The 18,952-nt window shown below is 38.5% G+C and overlaps 2 protein-coding genes across 3 annotated transcripts in view; both read left to right on the top strand.

Moving 5' to 3' along the window:
• Positions 1 to 18,952, top strand: part of tpra1 (transmembrane protein, adipocyte asscociated 1) — a 48,322-nt gene that overhangs the window by 17,118 nt on the left and 12,252 nt on the right. The window contains exon 1 of one of the 2 annotated variants that reach the window (XM_080424888.1): positions 17,498 to 17,679. The exons of the other annotated variant lie outside the window; for it this stretch is intronic. The gene's annotated coding sequence lies outside the window, so the exon portion shown is untranslated. Of the gene's footprint in view, positions 1 to 17,497; positions 17,680 to 18,952 lie in introns of those variants that run through there. 2 annotated transcript variants of the gene reach the window in all.
• LOC308082979 (uncharacterized protein) lies at positions 1,780 to 12,401 on the top strand (the record flags this gene model as incomplete). The annotated part of the gene is made up of 3 exons (XM_080425058.1): positions 1,780 to 2,172; positions 6,066 to 6,512; positions 11,059 to 12,401. 3 exons carry the CDS (start codon positions 1,780 to 1,782, stop codon positions 12,118 to 12,120), a joined length of 1,902 nt encoding a protein of 633 aa, XP_080281184.1. The 3' UTR covers positions 12,121 to 12,401.

Below are 18,952 nucleotides of genomic sequence, written 5' to 3'. Positions count from 1 at the left end.
AGTTTGCAGGAGTGCTCCGTTTTGAACAAAATGCAGCGTCCGATTGATGCGGAACTTTGCAAGCACATTCCCACTAGGCCAAGGATAAAATACCCTACATTTTTCAAATCAGCCTTATGGTGGCGCTATAACAGGCCGATTCACGTTTTCATACACTCTTGCTTTTAGCTGATCTTTCTTTTTTCTATATCGCTGTGTTGTTATTTATGTCTTCACTGTTTGCTTGATTCACTGCCTTTTTGTTTTGGCCATCATCTTAATGCCATTACTATTATTATTATCTTCCTGACATTATTTTTATGCCATTGTTTTAAATTGTTTCAATGTTGTTTTTTCTGCTTTGTTGTTGATTTTTTTTCTTTTTTCTGTAAAGCACTTCTGCTTTATTTTATTTTTTGTTTTCACCCTGTAAAGCCCTTTGAGCTGCATGAAAAGTGTCATGAAAGGTGCTATATAAATAAAGTTTATTATTATTATTATTATAATCTATAACTGGACCGATCGGTGTGAAACTTTGAACACACACACTCAATAGTGTGTGTTCTAATGCCAAGGAAAAACCTTTTCACATCGGCCTGTTATAGTGCACCAGGAGGCTGATTTTAGATTTTTCTCAGATTCACACAAATCAGTATATCTATAGTCATGTGATTAAGATGGATCTGTCCGATTTTTCATATTCCATCCTGATTGGCATGCAGCCTCCATTGCTGTGAAACTTTGCACGCACATACCCACTAGGCCGAGGAAGAAATGCCACCCTTTTCACATTGTCCTGTTATAGCGCCACCAGGAGGACATTTTTGCAAAACCATTTTTTGGATTTTGTAGTTGCACAGTAGGCTATATATCAGTGTACTATAATGTGCTTTTCGTTCTTTACTTTGAAAGTGAAGACATTCAATACTGATACTGATACTATATATATATGTAGGTTGTGATTACTAAAGCCTACTTTTTTTTATTTATTGCTAAATGCATTTACAATAAAACATTTGCTGTATATATGCTGTGTTTTTATAGTGTCTAATAAATGGACTGCAGTGTTTATATTACTGTAAATACAATGAGGGAAGCTATTAGAATAAAGAGCCTTTTTTATGCAGCCCAAAATGTGCAACTGATAGCCTGCATGCAACCTTGTGGTATGACAAAATGTTTCTTAACTTGAACACGTCAATGTGTTTCCTTTTCCGTAGGAGTGCACCATGACATCTGTGACTTCACCATTAACCCATTGCAACCGGGAAGCAGATATACAAGCTCATTGCGCTGCACCGAGCGCCGCGCTATGAGCTTCTAGATCTGCTTTTTTTTTTTATCATGAAAATGTGTGCAAATCTTTGAATATATATTTTTTAAAGCGAACATTTGCAACTCAACTCTTTGATTGTTGGGGATTCTACAAATGTCTTCTAAATCCTAGAAGTTTTTTGACAAAACTTAAGTTGCTATAATCAGTGGTTCTCAAACTGTTTCATGTTAAGGACCCCAAACATTATATGTATTTGGCCGCGGACCCCCAACTCAAAATATGTTATTCCAGGGACCCCCAGAAGCAAAGATTTGAGTAAAAAATGTTGGCTTAAAAAAGTAAAATACATAATATTAAAAGATTTGCACAAATGTTCACGATAAAAAAAAAGCAGATCTACAAGCTCATAGCATTCGGTGCCGCACTATGAGCTTGTAGATCTGCTATTTTTGAATAGCCAAAGTATAGAATAATTGTTAAAGTGGTTACAAAGATGCGTTTCCGGTCTTAATGGGTTAACTACCATGACATCTGTGCCATCACCGTTACCTGCTACCGCTGCAAATGATTATGACTACATTCTTGATCCAGAAGATGGATTCATCCTTAACGAGCCTTCACCATTGTGCATTAACGAAGCAGGGTGTGTCATCCTGGTTGCAATCAATGTGATCATCTTCCTGCTAGGGATTTTGGGCAATGGCGTGGTCATGTGGGTCATTGGCTTCAAGATGAAGAAGAAGACAGTCACCACAATGTGGTACCTCAGCCTGGCCATCTCCGACTTTATCTTCTGTGCAACTCTCCCTTTCAACATCACTCTGATAGCAACACGATCTTGGCCTTTTGGACGTTTCATGTGCAAGTTCACCTCCTTTGTTTTGATCCTCAACATGTTCAGCAGCATTTTCCTCATGGTACTTATCAGTGTTGACCGTTGTGTGGCTGTGGTGTACGCAGTTTGGGCCCAAAACAATCGTACGTTGAAGAAGGCAGGAGTTGCAGTTGTTGTTGCCTGGGTCATTTCTATGGTGATGAGCATTCCCTCCTTAGTGGTTCGTGATGTTACATCTGATGTTACATCTGATGTTACATCTGATGTTACATCTGACAATAAGGAGGTTATTAATTGTTACAACAACTTTGCCATTCTACCCAACAGCTATATTAGTATTCCTGTCATGCGCTTTGTTCTAGGCTTTGTACTGCCACTTGTAATCATAACTGTGTGTTATACTATTATCATTGTAAGGCTACAGAACAACAAGATGGTCAAGTCCTCTAAGCCCTTCAAAGTCATGACTGCCCTGATAGTCACATTTGTCATCTCTTGGCTTCCCTACCACGTCTTCATTTTACTAGATAGCAACCCTACACCCAGTAACAACGCATTTATTGCAACTGGAATAAAGATATCAGTGACTCTCGCATGTTCAAACAGTTGCATGAACCCGTTTCTCTATGCATTCATGGGCAAAGACATTAAGAAGAAATTGCTGAGCTCTTTTGTTTCCAAAATTGAACATGCTTTCAGTGAAGACAGGCCCTCTAGAAGAACATTTACATCTCAAGCTTTCTAAAAACAAAATGGCACATCTCTTAGTAGTCTAAGACTTAGACTACTTATTATTTCTCAGCTTTAGACAGAAGTATACTCAATTGGCTACTCATTTTGATAGCGTCGCTCTGCCCTTATACATACTCTGTACCATAAAGGCATGATGAGTTGTTGAACGCTTGACTAGCTGTAATTTTAACTTGAAATAATTTAGCAAACTGCAGGTGCAGCACATACAGTATAGTTGTCTGTACTGACGAGTGAAGCGAGAATACATTTTAATATATTGATGTTTTACATTTCTCACACATGCAGGTCCACTGAGACTATTGTCTTCATTTTTTACAGTGCATAGAAAGTTAACAGTGTACAATGTAGGCACTTGGCACATACTGTATAAAATGCATTTCAAGCTGCACACCAATTTGTATATTTGAATGGTGCTGCTGATGTAATTACGCTTCTATTGTAAAATGCGATGCAATAAATGACACCAGCACGTATTTGTTATGACGGCAGGGCGGCAGAGCGGCAGTGGCTCAGGGGTAGAGTGGGCGGTAGAGTAGCCGGATGGAAACCGCAAGGTTCCCATTACGATCCCGGGCTCCCCCAGAGCTAGTGTCGAAGTGTCCTTCAGCAAGACGCTGATCCCCTAATTGCTCCCGATGAACAGGTTGGTGCCTTGCATGGTTTCCTCCGCCATCGGTGTATGAATGGGTGAATGTAATGCACAATCTATGTAAAGCGCTTTGGATAAAAGCGTTATATAAATGCACCATTTACCCTGGAGTGACTGATGAGTACCAGCTGGTGTGAATGGTGACTGAGTGGTGGCTGAGTGAGTGGCTAATTAATAGGTGGAGCCAGGCTGGTGATTGGCTCCTGTGACCAGGCTGGGGACTATAAAGATGGCTGTCCCCAAAGATTTTTTATTTCATTTAGGGGTTGACACTAACGTCTCAGAGGTTTTTGCCCGTCGGACAAGTACAGGTCAAGTTCTACTTGCACAAAGATCATGCCCACTTGCCTCAGAGTTGCCTGAAAAGTAAATCAAGTTAATGTTAAATCCAATCGATAACTGTTGAGTCAATCTGAATGAGCGCAACTGCTACTTGTAAAAAGGTAGCATCATTTTCTCTTCATGAATAACCATGAACCCCACTAAAACGCACTTGCCCGCCGGGCAACCTGAAAGCAAACTCCACTTGCCCGAATGTTTTAAATACTTTACTTGCCACGGGCAGTCGGGCAACCATTAGTGTTAACCCCTGCCATCCTCCTAGCCAAGGTCCAAATACCAGCACGTTGTTCAGTTTTAGACTTGTGATACTGTAATGTAATGCATTGGGTATGTAGGGGTGGGTGACCTCTCTCTTTGTCCTTCTAGTTTGTTCTCTGTTTTGTTAGTTAAGAGTAGCATTTATGTTTTGTATTTTGGAAGTTATGGTCCCCACCCTGAGGTATTGTACATGTGTTTTATTAACTGTAAAATAAATCCTGAACTCTTAGGATTTTAACCCTGTGTGGCCTGTCTGAATTGGGAACTGGGTAGGAGGGAGTCCATTTTTATGTTACACTAGGCCGGGTCGTAAGAGTATTTACCAATTACCAAATTACGGATTAGAATGTTTGGACGTTTCATGTGCAAGTTCACCTCCTTTGTTTTGTTCCTCAACATGTTCAGCGGCATTTTCCTAATGGTACGTATCAGTGTTGACCGTTGTGTGGCTGTGGTGTACGCAGTTTGGGCCCAAAACAATCGTACGTTGAAAAAGGCAGCAGTTGCAGTTGTTGTTGCCTGGGTCTTTTCTATGGTGATGAGCATTCCCTCCTTAGTGGAGTGGTTTGTGATGTTACATCTAATGTTACATCTGACAATAAGGAGGTTATTAAATGCTACAACAACTTTTAAATTCTACCCAACAGCTATATAAGTATTCCTGTCATTCGCTTTGTTCTAGGTAAGAGACTTCTGCTTTACCACCGCATACCCAGATCTGCTCTCAACAGGCAGTCTAGTGTGAGGTGAGTGAAACTACTTGCACATTATTTGTTCTGACAAAATATTTAAATTGCAAGTATATCAACCGTGTGTAGGAATCCCTCGGTTTGTTTTGTATACTTTCAGGCCTTCAGCTATGCATTAAGCTTTTTTTGTGTTTCTAAAAGATTACATAAAATAGATAGAGACTGATACTGTAATCAACATGTCACAGAAAAAGTTTTTTTATATTAGTCCTACAGATTTTGTCCAAGCATCACGCCAATCGGTACACATTATCTCTATGATCATGTGATCAAGACAGATCAGATTCTTCATATTCCATTCTGATTGGCTAGGCTTCCAAAGTTTGCAGGAGTGGCCCGTTTTGAACAAAATGCCTCAAATCATGAATACAGCGTCCGATTGCTGCAGGACTTTGCACGCACATTCCCACAAAGCCAAGAATGAAATACCCTACATTTTTCTAACCGGCCTCATGGTGGCGCTATAACAGGCCGATTCACGTTTTTACCTATAACCGGATGGTGTGAAACCTTGCACACACTCCCTAGAGGCCAAGGAAAACCCTCTGCCCTGCATTTTTCCGATTGGCCTGTTATAGTGAACCAGGAGGCAGATTTGTGCAAAATATTTTTTTTTATATTTGCTATGATACAGATTTTGTCCTAACATCACACAAATCAGTACACATCTCTAGTCATGTGATTAAGATGGATCGCTTTTATGCCTCAAATCTTGAACGCAGCCTCCGATTGCTGTGAAACTTTGCACGCACATTCCCACTAGGTAGAGGAAGAAATGCCACCCTTTTCACATTGTCCTGTTATAGCGCCACCAGGAGGACGTTTTTTGAAAAAGAAATGTTTGCAGTTACACAGTAGGCTATATATATCAGTGTACTATAATGTGCTTTTCATTCTTTACATTGAAAGCGAAGACATTCAATACTGTATTATTGCAGTACTTACTATACAATATTCACTGTAGGTTGTAAAGCCTACTTTTTTATTTTTTTCTAAATGCATTTACAATAAAAAAAAATCTATATCTATGTGGTGTTTTTATAGTGTCTAATAAATGTTCTATAGTGTTTATATATTACTGTAAATACAATGAGGGAAGCTATTAGCGTAAAGAGCCTTTTTTATGCAGCCCAAAATGTGCGACTGATAGCCTGCACATGCACCCTTGTGGTATGATAAAATGTTACTTAACTTGAACACGTCATTGTGTTTCCTTTTCCGTAGGAGTGCACCATGACATCTGTGACTTCACCATTAACTAACATGACATCTGTGTCATCACCGTTACCTGCTACCACTGCAGATCAATACACATTTGACCATGACTATGACTACACTGTTGGTCCAGATTCATACATCCTTGACAAGCCTTCACCGTCGTGCATTAACGAAGTAGGGTGTGTCATCCTGGTTGCAATCAATGTGATCATCTTCCTGCTAGGGATTTTGGTTAATGGCGTGGTCATTTGGGTCATTGGCTTCAAGATGAAGAAGAAGACAGTCACCACAATGTGGTACCTCAGCCTGGCCATCTCCGACTTTATCTTCTGTGCAACTCTCCCTTTCAACATCATTTTGATAGCAACAAGATCTTGGCTTTTTGGACGTTTCCTGTGCAAGTTCACCTCCTTTATTTTGTTCCTCAACATGTTCAGCAGCATTTTCCTCATGGTACTTGTCAGTGTTGACCGTTGTGTGGCTGTGGTGTACGCAGTTTGGGCCAAAAACAATCGTACGTTGAAAAAGGCAGGAGTTGCAGTTGTTGTTGCCTGGGTCATTTCTATGGTGATGAGCATTCCATCCTTAGTGGTTCGTGATGTTACATCTGATGTTACATCTGATGTTACATCTGATGTTACATCTAATGTTACATCTAATGTTACATCTAATGTTACATCTGACAATAAGGAGGTTATTAAATGTTACAACAACTTTGCCATTCTACCCAACATCTATATAAGTATTCCTGTCATGCGCTTTGTTCTAGGCTTTTTACTGCCACTTATAATCATAACTGTGTGTTATACTATTATCATTGTAAGGCTACAGAACAACAAGCTGGTCAAGTCCTCTAAGCCCTTCAAAGTCATGACTGCCCTGATAGTCACATTTGTCATCTCTTGGCTTCCCTACCACATCTTCATTTTACTAGATAGCAACCCCATACCAAGTGACAACGCATTTATTGGAACTGGAATAAAGATATCAGTGACTCTTGCATGTGCAAACAGTTGCATGAACCCGTTTCTCTATGCATTCATAGGCCAAGACATTAACAGGAAATTGCTGAGCTCTTTTGTTTCCAAAATTGAACATGCTTTCAGTGAAGGACCAAGTAGAAGAACATCTACATCTCAAGCTTTCTGGGCTGGACCAGTCCACTTCTAAAAACAAAATGGCACATCTCTTAGTAGTCTAAGACTTAGACTACTTATTATTTCTCAGCTTTAGACAGAAGTATACTCCAATAGGCTATTCATTTTGATAGCGTCTCTCTGCCCTTATACATACCATAAAAGCATGATGAGTTGTTGAACGCTTGACTAGCTGTAATTTTCTTTTTAACTTGAAATAATTTAGGAAAGTATAGTATAGTACAGTAGAGTTTTCTGTATTGACGAGTGAAGCGAGAATACATTTTAATATATTGATGTTTTACATTTCTCACACACGCATTATCACAATAGGATTAATGCAACAGTAACATGCAGGTCCACTGAGACTATTGTCTTCATTTTTACAGTGCATAGAAAGCTAACAGTGCAATGTAGGCACTTGGCACATACTGTATACAATGCATTTCAAGCTGCGCACCAATTTGTATATTTGAATGGTGCTGCTGATGTAATTAGTAATTACGCTTTTTTTTGTAAAATGTGATACTACATGTACATGTACTCAAGTATTGTGACGCGTTGTGAGCTTGTAGATCTGCTATATTCAAACATTTTTGTATTTTTACTTTTGGTTCTTTAAGTATATTTTGATGCCAATACTTTTGTACTTTTACTCAAGTAACATTTTACTTGTAACAGAGTATTTTTATATTGTGGAATTGTTACTTTTACTTAAGTAAAATATCTGAATACTTTTTCCACCACTTATCTCGTCTTAAGCGCAGGTATTTGCTGCTTGCCTTGACCTGACCTGGACTGATCTGTTTTCTCTCAAACCCCATCATTATAGATGACACTTAGGTCAAAGGGATTTGGCTGGTAACTTTCCTTGTTATTACTTGTCTGTCTCATTCTGGGATTGTGTGTTTTGGGGGGTATATAAGCTGTGAGTAAAATGTTGCTCTGTGAGTCAGACAGATCGTGTCCAGTATTAGAATACTTTTAAATCTCTCATAATAATAGATAATTGAATAGGTCAATAATAATACTTTCATTGAAAATAAAATAAATCCTAAAATGGAACTAGTCAATAGTTTAATGTGAGTAATAAATGCAAGATACATTCTGAAAAAGTGTTATCCAACAACAATGCAAAGACTTTTTGTATATTTATTTAGAATAAAAACTAAAAAACTAAAACGAATTAATAGGCTGCAAACATCAAAACAAAAACAAATAAATAATGAAGTTCAGAACATTTACTTATGAAGTCCTTCCTCAGACATGGTACGGTAGATGATAGTGGTTATACAGTAGGACCACTTCATGGAGTACCCTGACCTCAATTTATTTGATCCATCGAGGGCCTATATAGCTGTATAATAGCAAAAAAAGAAAAAACGTTTTTTTGAAACTTTTAGCCCAAAATAGGGACGCCATGTTGAAGGTCTTTAAATATTGATGATCCCCATGAAGTGAAGGACCTTAAATGCATTGGCGAGCAAGTTATTGTGTTTGTATGTTTCTTCCTTCTTTCTTAACTGCAAAATCTGCAAAATGTAAGGAAGCGGGTTTTGACTCATCAGGAACTCTTTAATGTTCTGTTTTATTGACGCCGCCAGCAAGAGAGTATGTTTTGCAACCTGTGCGTCCGTCCTTCCGTGTGTGTGTGTGTGTGTGTGTCATTCTGTCTGTGTACAGCTATCTCCAGCACCGTTGGCTTGATCCCAATGAAACTGTGCACACACACTCCCTGGATGGCAGAGCTTGACAGTACTCCTACAGATTTTGTCCAAACAACACGCAAACCGGTACACAGTATCTCTATAGTATTAAAACAAAACAGGTCTTTCAGATTTTTCATATTCCATCCTGATTGGCTAAGATTGGCTTCCAAAGTTTGCAGGAGATCTCCGTTATGAACAAAATGCCTCAAATCATGAACACAGCGAGAGAAATTAAATCTCTATTGAGAGGGGCCAGACCTAATCTGCCAAGGGCAATTTTTGTTTGCAATGGCATATTCGTCTGGAACCAGGCTACATTCCCACTAAGTTGAGGAAGAAATACCACCATTTTTCAAATCAGCCTCGTTGTGGCGCTATAACAGGCCGATTCGTGTTTTTACCTATAACTGCACCGTTCTGTGTAAAACTTTGTTCGCGCACTCCCTAGAGGCCAACGAAAAACCTTCGCCCTGCATTTTTCACATCTGCCTTTTATAGCGCCACCAGGAGGCCGACTCACGTAAAACACATTCTTTGATATTACTCCTTCAGATTTTATAGAAATTTCACGCAAATCGGTACACATGATTTTTCATATTCCATCCTGATTGGCTAATATTGACATCTAAAGTTTTCAGGAGGCTCATTTTGAACAAAATGCCGCAAATCATGAACGCAGCGTCCGATTGCGGTGAAACTTTGCTCGCACATTCGCACTACTTTGAGGAACAAATGCCACCCTTTTAACATTGTCCTATTATAGCGCCACCAGGAGGCCAATTTTTGCAAAACATTTTTATTTATATTACTCTCTCAAATTCTGTCCAAACATCATGCAAATCAGTACACATTATCTCTATAGTCAAGTGATCAAGACGGATCCGTCCGATTTTTCATATTCCATCTTGATTGGCGAATTCCGAACATTGCTGGCCCACAATAACCTACCTGACCTGGCGGAGACCATTTTACCCGATATCATAAATTCCATAAAACATATTTCTCATCAAAATATATTAAAGTACAACAATACAGAAATATAACAATAACTTGAAACACAAATAATACCTCCTATGGAGCTACAGTCTTAAACCTAACTAGGCAGGGCCGCTATTCGGCTTACCGGTCCGTACAAAGTCTTTTAGTCCTAGGCTGTCTCCCCAGACAGCTCTTCTCTCTCCAGTTGCCTCCCACACCCTGAGGGCAGCTCTACTCTGCTTTTGAGGAGATGGCCTAATGCAGGGGTTTCAACAGGTGGTCCGTTTTTTTGGGGGTTTTTTTCACGGAACTGTGCACTAAATGATCTGGTGACCTGTGATGACGCGTCAATGTCAAGAAATTCCACAGAAAGGGGATTCTCAAGAAGGCGAAGTGTACCGGATTGCCTCACTCATACATAAAATACTGTACAAATCAGTATATCAGTTAACATGAGTCTAATGGAAGGTTGGATAAAGTTAGAGAATGGAATATGGGTAACCGTGGGATAGGAATAGATCAGTGCTTCTCAACCTTTTTTTTAGCATATTTTCACATATTTCAGTTAAATAATGCCTGGGCTTCATGCAATTTGTTGCACATTAAATCAAGCCCATAACAGTCATTATTTAATTTCAAGCTTCTCCCACACCACGCCTATTCATTCAAATATTCTCTTACATTTGATATATTGATATCATTAAGACGCATTAAGCTCTTTAAACCTGTGTTTCATAAAGATTATTTAAAAATAGATAGAGACTGATACTGTAGTCACCATCTCATAGGGGAAAAAAAGGTTTTTCTCATCAATTGTTGCCAGCTTTTCATAATTGCTAAAACATAAAACTACATTTTCTGAACCAAATGCTCAGTGGTCTACTACCATTTGTCAGAACAATCACTCTTTTGACAAAATCTTGACAAAATCAGACACAATTAGCTAATCATATTTTATATTTTCAAAACTCTAGTCTAAACACACTCAATAAACATGTTTCGATGTTAAAAATGGGCAACGCAACAAATGAAAATGGTTTCAATTACCCCGACACTATGACTAAGACATATAGGTCTGATCGGCGGTGAGACATAGGTGTGAAGACCGCGTAGCGGCCCGAACCTAGTTACAATCAAATACGTAACTTTAACAAATCAATGTTTCCTTTTCTATAGGAGTGCGCCATGACATCTCTGCCATCACCATTACCTACCATGTCATCTGTGCAATCGCTGTTAGTGTCACCTAACAGTGCAGATGAATATGAGGCAGCAACACAGGATTATGACTATCCAAGTCCACCTCCATACACTGACAAGCCTTCACCATTGTGCATTAACCAAGCATGGTGCGTCACCTTGGTTGTGACAAATGTGATCATCTTCCTGCTAGGGATTTTGGGGAATGGTGTGGTCATGTGGGTTATTGGCTTCAAGATGAAGAAGAAGACAATCACCACAACGTGGTACCTCAGCCTGGCCATCTCCGACTTCATCTACTGCGCAACTCTCCCTTTCAACATCACTCTGACAGCAACAGGATCTTGGATTTTTGGACGTTTCATGTGCAAGTTCACGTCCTTTGTTTTGTTCCTCAACATGTTCAGCAGCATTTTCCTAATGGTACTCATCAGTGTTGACCGTTGTGTGGCTGTGGTGTACGCAGTTTTGGCCCAAAACAATCGCACGATGAAAAAGACAAGAGTTGCAGTTGTTGTTGCCTGGGTCTTTTCTATGGTGATGAGCATTCCCTCCTTAGTGGTTCGTGATGTTCTTGATGTTACATCTAATGTTACATCTGACAATAAGGAGGTTATTAAATGTTACAACAACTTTGCTGCCATTCTACCCAACAGCTATATAAGTATTCCTGTCATTCGCTTTGTTCTAGGCTTTGTACTGCCACTTCTAATCATAACTGTGTGTTATACTATTATCATTGTAAGGCTACAGAACAACAAGATGACCAGGTCCACTAAGCCCTTCAAAGTCATGACTGCCCTGATAGTCACATTTGTCATCTCTTGGCTTCCATACCACGTCTTCATTTTACTAGAGATTAACCCCAACACATTTATTACAACTGGAAGTATTATATCATTGACTCTTGTAAGTGCAAACAGTTGCATGAACCCTTTTCTCTATGCATTCATGGGCAAAGACATTAAGCAGAAATTGTTGAGCTCTTTCGTTTCACAAATTGAATATGCTTTCATTGAAGAGAGGTCATCTAAGTAAAAGGTCTCAAGCTTTCTAAAATCAAATTGGCACATGCATCTCTGACTCTTAGAGTACTGATTTCTCAAGTATATCCTCAATTAGCTACTCATTTAGATAAAAAAGTAAACATCTCTCTGCCCTGCATTTATCTATCATACTGTAAAGGCATAATGACTTGTTGAATGCTTGACTATCAGTAATTTCTTTTTTAACTTATATATATAATATAATAATTTAGCAAACATGTAGGTGCAGCACAAATACTGTAGTTGTATTGACAAGTGAAGAGAAATTTATTTTATATTGTACATACATGTTTTGCATTTTTTACCAATCAGCCTTATCACAATGCAACTGTAACAAGGTCTAATGAGACTACTGTATTCATTAAAGTGCATGGAAAGCTATCAGCGGACAATGTTGGCATTTGGCACGCAGCCTACACAATGGCAATTGCATTTCAAGCTGCACCTCAATGTGTACATGTACTGATGTATTTACCTTTCCATTGTCAAATCTAATGCAATAAATGACAATTATTTACTGACTTATTTACCAACTCATCTACTGAGACAGATTATTGAGTTGCTGGAAAGGGGAATTGAGATAAGCATGTACAGTTGCAATCCAATGATACAGCCAGGGAAGAAATAGGCGTTCTTCCCATGACACAGTCTGTCTAAACTAAATTAGAAAAATTTTAAGATTATATCATCATCATCATCCTTTATTTAACTCACGACCACGTTCACATGGTATGGAGCACAGATATCATAGATCATACATTACATAACAGTATTCATACAGACGTAACAAAAGGCATGGCAAGCCTTATTTGAACAGAGGAAGAACGTTTCTCAGAAAACCCAGCACCCATTTTGCTTATCAGATTGCAGTAGTAAAATTAGTTTCAGCATAGATGGGCGAGTTAAATAATACTTTGGCAGGTATTCTTGTCTGAAATTCATAATGATAGTATTTTTGCACTCAAACATAACGTGAAACTCATCTCCAACTCGATTTTCATTACATATATATCATATTATCTTGTTGTGTATTAAATAAGTTGTATTTTTTGTATCCCTATAGCATAGCATAAAATTTTTCAACATTTGGAAAATTGCAATGGTGTGGTTAAAAATAAACCCCAAAGGCCTCAAAACTGAAACAAAACTCAACAAGGAGAGTAACAGGCTGCAAAACAAAAAAAAACGAAATAACAAATACAGATACAAAAGTACTGTTTTTATGTTTTTAATATATATATATTCTTTTCCAAAAATGTCCATTTGTCTTTAAATATTTTAAAAACATTTTCCACATTTATGTTGATAGTATTGACATTGGTTCTCAGTTAATAAGGTATGTTTATAAATGGCAGTACGGCCACCCTACTCACTGTACCTTGTACATGTATGATGTACAAAATAAAAGCATAAATATATTAATCTGTCTATCATTTGTAATAGCTTAGTATTGAATACACAATAACATGGTATGTTTATACATATGAAACACAATTTTATACATAACTATGCAATATATGTTGTAGCCCCCCCAACCTACGAGGTAGGGGGTCCCTGCTCCATCTCCCCATCAGTTTGGGGGTCCCTGGCCTGAAAACGTTGAAGACCCCTGCTCTAGTGGATAGTTAGGACCACTTGTTGGAGTATCATCCTGACCTCAATTTCTTTTAACCACTTAAGCCGTATCATATTTATGTAAGATGAATAGCAAAAATAGCAGAATTCCCCAAAATAGCAACACCAGCCATGTTGAAAGTGGTTGAATATTAGTAATCCCCAGGAAGTGAAAAAAGCCATAAAATCATTGGCGAGAAAGAACTGTGTTTCAATATGAGTATGTTTCAATATAAAATGCTGGTGCTCTTTCTCAACAGTATGTTTCTTCCTTCTTTCTAACCACAACATGTACAAAATGCATGAAAGACGGCTTTTACTCAGCAGGAACTCTGATTAACCTGATATCATCAGTGAGAAACACTGATGATATCCTACATCAGTGTTTCTCAACCTTTTTTGTATGGTACCAATCCCCAATTCAAAATGTGGCTAATTATCTCTGAAAATGTATGATTGTTTATTAATGTGTTGCTTATATTATTCAGGAAACGGTTTATTGAATGCCAATAGCAGATTTTACATTAAGCTGAACTATTGGTATAAGCCTGTCCCAGGAAGTTTAACCAAAAAGTACACATTCACAAGCCAACAACCACACATCGTGACAAGTTGATGGCTTGTAGATGTTCTTTTCGGCAACGCGACACCATACTTCGGAATATGAATTAGGCTTTAGTTGTCTTCCCGGACATGCTCCCACCTGTACAAATCCCATTCAACATTTAAACATGTACAGTACTGTAGAGCTACATAGGCCAATCAGCCTTCATCATCCCAATAAAAGATTCACAACTACACATAATTCACGAACCGGTCCGCACCTCATTTGACTGCCGTGTTAATGAAAGGAAGTCTAAGATTAAATGAAGAAAATGTGCACTCGGAACTGGCACCCCCAAGAGCATCTCAGTGACCCCTCCCCTTTCAAAAATATTAAATATATAAGTTATCTGAACACCCCCTGGGGGGCTGTACCACCCCCGTTGAGAAGCACTATCCTATACATCAATAGATATGTCATTATAGGGAATGTCCCTGGAAACAACGTCACATGAGCTATCAGCAGTGAGTCAGTATGAAAGTTATCTTTATACTGCGGTTGACTTGTTCTCTTTTCCAGCCTCCTTTTTATAAGGTGCCTGGTGTTGGCTCGTTATGTGCTACTGTATACTCAAGTCTATATATACTGTTGAGAATTTGAAAGGTTATCAAGTACAGTGATGTTTTTTTGCATTAAGCACTATTTTCTGCTTCTATCACTTTGTTTTGCTTATGAGTATCTAAGCACTCTGGTCCACACAGGAACAAAGCTGTAGACTTTAGACTTAAGTCATCAAATGACTTGGCTTTAGACTTGGCTTGGAAAGCTTGATCAGACTTTAAAATTAATCCAAACTAATACAACATAACTAGTTTCAAAAGTTAAAGATCAGCACCCGCGTTAATCACCGCTGTTACTGATGAAGACATGGGACTTCAGACATCATTCATGCTATTATTCATTATCCATGGAGACTTGGGAGTTGATTTGAGACAACATTCATGATGGATCTAGGACTTCAAGTGGCCAGTCATCTATGATGTCAGTTGTCTTTGACATGCATCGATCCCATATGACTAAAATTCTATTTGGGAAAGGTTGCAACCTTTCAGAGCCCCATTTCTTGCACATATTTCTTATGTTTCATACCAGTAACCTGTAAGCTGATCGTATGACGTTCTGTATAGTAGTGTATATCTGTCTGTCTCTTATATGTCATCATGATTTGTGTGCATGGGAACTCATTTTAAACAAGCTTAGTGCTTTTACGAGTTATCCAGTTTAGTAGACCTTGTATTGTGAATTGTACTTCCATGTACTGTTTCTCGTGTCTTACTAAATAAAGTACACCAATCAATCAATTAACTTCCATTCCATTATACAATTAAGTTTGCCACTGATTGGTCCAGCGGTTTGCGAGAATAGCTCTGGATATACAGACACACAATACAATTAAGTAATACAGTAGTAATAGTTGAGAACTTCTGGATCAATCAGGATGTTGAGACAAACAAAGTCAGAGACACTTTGTATTTCCATGATAGAAGTCTAGTACATGAAGTCACAATCACACAGGTTGGTTAAGTATTTCTCTTTTAAAAACAGGGAGGGATAGGACCATGAGGCCTGCACCACAAAGTCAAGCTGTACTCATAACAATAAATACCAGGACTGCATTGTTGCGTCTGGGAATATTCAGACTCCTAGCTAGGCCATATCACAAGGAGAAGTACAAATATCTTCCTGTCAAGATATGCCTCCTCACACAGCACACACGAGTACACAAGACATCAAGGCCATACTGAACAGTGAATATAAGGAATTACTCCACATAACTAATAAAGTGTGAAAACCTAATAATATAGAAGTCTACCTTCCCTGTTATTGACATAGGATGTAATGTAGATACTGTATGTCGCAGCCAAAGATTTAAATTTGTTTTGTTTTGTTTGGAGATTTGTTTCCATTGCGGTCTGGTGTATTCAGTTAATCTGGAATCTGGATAAGAGCATCTTCTAAACAGATTGCTTGTCACTGCAGTTGACACAAACCAGTTAGTTTCCCACTTCCCACTCTTCTACAGTAGCTAGTGCATCTAGCAGACATACTTTGGTACAGTAGCTAGTAGCCTTGGATCAAGACTATCATAGATAGGCCCAGGCTAGTACAGTCAGTAGGTGGCGGTGTGTGCATCTCAAACGTACTTAAAACCCGCCATAAAACTAAAAGAGGAAGAAGATGCTATTGGGTGGAGCTCAGTGTTGCCATGTCTGCTTATTATAAGCGACTTGTTTGGGCTTGTTTTTCTGTAAAGCTGCTTGTAAATATTAGTTCGTTGCGTTCGGGGGGCTTGTTTCTAAAGTGTCGTTGCTTATTTGGCCTGTTTCTTAATGTTGTTTAAAACAGGTGTTCTCAAACATTTTCATGTCAAGGACATGGTATTTGTCCACCAACACCCCCCATCTAAAAGTATTGTGTGACCCCTGTACCAGATTTGTGTTGTTAAAATGTTAATACAAATATTCAAAACATTTCACTTTATTTTTTCAGTATTTCTTTTGAAAATAGCCGATCTACAACAAGCTCTCAACGCGCCACATGATGATCCAGGGTCACATCGTGATTTTTCAAATATCCGATGCCACCGAGGTATGGAATAGCCTAACCCCATCCCTCAAAAAATGCAGTTCGTTGGGCTCATTCAAAACAGGCCTAAAAACTCATCTTTCTGGAGGCCATAAGAGGAGGTAGTACCAGTTTCCCTGTAGACAGATGACCCCCCTCCCCCCTTTTTTTGTATATACTTTTATTTTATTTTTCATGATGCTTTTTTTGTACATAGTGGTATTTTTAACTGTTTGGTTGCTATTATATATGTCTATGAAATTAATTCAAGGACCCCAACGGAAACAAGACCGCAAGGACTTTTTTGGTCGGACCTTTTAGACAAAAGTATTATAAATGTAAGTGTGTTGTTTTACATTCTTTTGCCTAATAAAAATTTAAATCAATCAATCAATCAATGCTCATGGGCTTGTTTTCAGAGACCTAGTTGCTTATTTCCAGAGACCTAGTTGCTTATTTCCAGAGACCTAGTTGCTTATTTCCCTCACAAGATTTGGCAACGCTGCTTGGATGTTTTGGATGCGGGTTTCAGTCACCTGACCAGTGACCACACCACGTGACCACACCACGTGACCACCGGGTGAAACGTAATGTTGTTGGTATAGTCAGTCCGGCTGCGATGTCATCGCTTTATCCTGTTCTATTGATTTATCCACCGCAGAATGCGTGAGAAAAGACACGTTTTCCATGTGCTAAAGAGGTACAACTGGCGACAACAAAGCTACGGAGTATTATTGTGTTCCGTTGGAGTTGATACTACAGAGTTGGGTGAGATTATGTCCGCTTCTTGACTGAGTTGAAGCAGTGTTGCCATGTCGGCTTATTATAAGCGACTTTGGGCTAGTTGTTTTTCTGTAAAGTTGCTTGTAAATTATTGGTGGTCGCGATTTCTTTGGTTCTAAAGTGTAGTTGCGTATTTAGGCTTGCTTCCAAAAAATAATTATTATTTTTTTGAACCAGTGGTTCTTCAAATATTTTCTCAAATGATTTGTGCCAGGGACAGGTCCAGCGAGCATTTATTCCACATTTTATTTCAAGAGTTTTTTGAAAATAGCTTGTGAGCTTGTAGATCTGCTATTTTCAAATAGGCCGATAAAGTGCTCATGTGTTTCCTCCGAGGTGGAAAGACTGGTGATGACGCGAGGTTACTCATGTGGTGGGCTTGTTTTCATAGACCTGGTTGCTTATTTCTCTCGCCAAGCCTGGCAACACATGGCTGCAGAATTGATGCTATAATAACGTTATCATCATGTGTTGTTTGTGTTTATGTTTTTGAATCTGTGGCAGCAGACAGACTATAGAGATGCTCTTCATGATGTTTAACATGAGGTTTTATCCCACAGTCTTTGCATAATGTATGAATGTAGTGGACAAACAAACAAGAACGACCCATGCATCATCATCTTATCCGCAGATGGCTAGCTGATGTTAGCCGCGTTTTGATATGTGCTGCTAACGTTAATCCATTAGCCAGTGGTGGAAAGTAACTAAGTGTATTTACTTAAGTACTGTACTTAAGTACAATTTTGAGGTATTTGTACTTTACTTGAGTATTTCCAATTTTCAGTACTTTTACTTCTACTCCACTACATCTCAGAGGCAAATAGTGTACTTTTACTCCACTACAATTATTTGAAAACTTCAGTTACTAGTTACTTTGCAGATATAAATTATGATATTATAAAACATACATTAACCACTTTAGCCCTATTTTATACCTAGGCTATTTGAAAATAGCAGATCTACAAGCTGTTGTGAGCTTGTAGATCGGCTATTTTCAAATATTTAGTACTTTTACTTTTGGTACTTGAAGTACATTTAGATGCCAATACTTTTGTACTTTTACTCGAGTACATTTTTTATTCTGGACTTTTACTTGTAACAGAGTATTTTTATATTGCAGTATTGGTACTTTTACTTAAGTAAAGAATTTGAGTACTTTTTCCACCACTGGTGATATGTTATGATGATGGTACCGCACGGTCAGGTTATCGTTGGCCAGATTTCCTGCTAAATGAATGGTAAATCTTTAATGTAGAGA

Source organism: Gymnoscopelus braueri, assembly GCF_963280865.1.
Source record: "Gymnoscopelus braueri genome assembly, chromosome: 3".
Classification (NCBI taxonomy): domain Eukaryota; kingdom Metazoa; phylum Chordata; class Actinopteri; order Myctophiformes; family Myctophidae; genus Gymnoscopelus; species Gymnoscopelus braueri.
The sequence above is the reverse complement of the archived record's forward strand: the minus strand, read 5'-3'. Positions and strand labels throughout refer to the sequence as shown.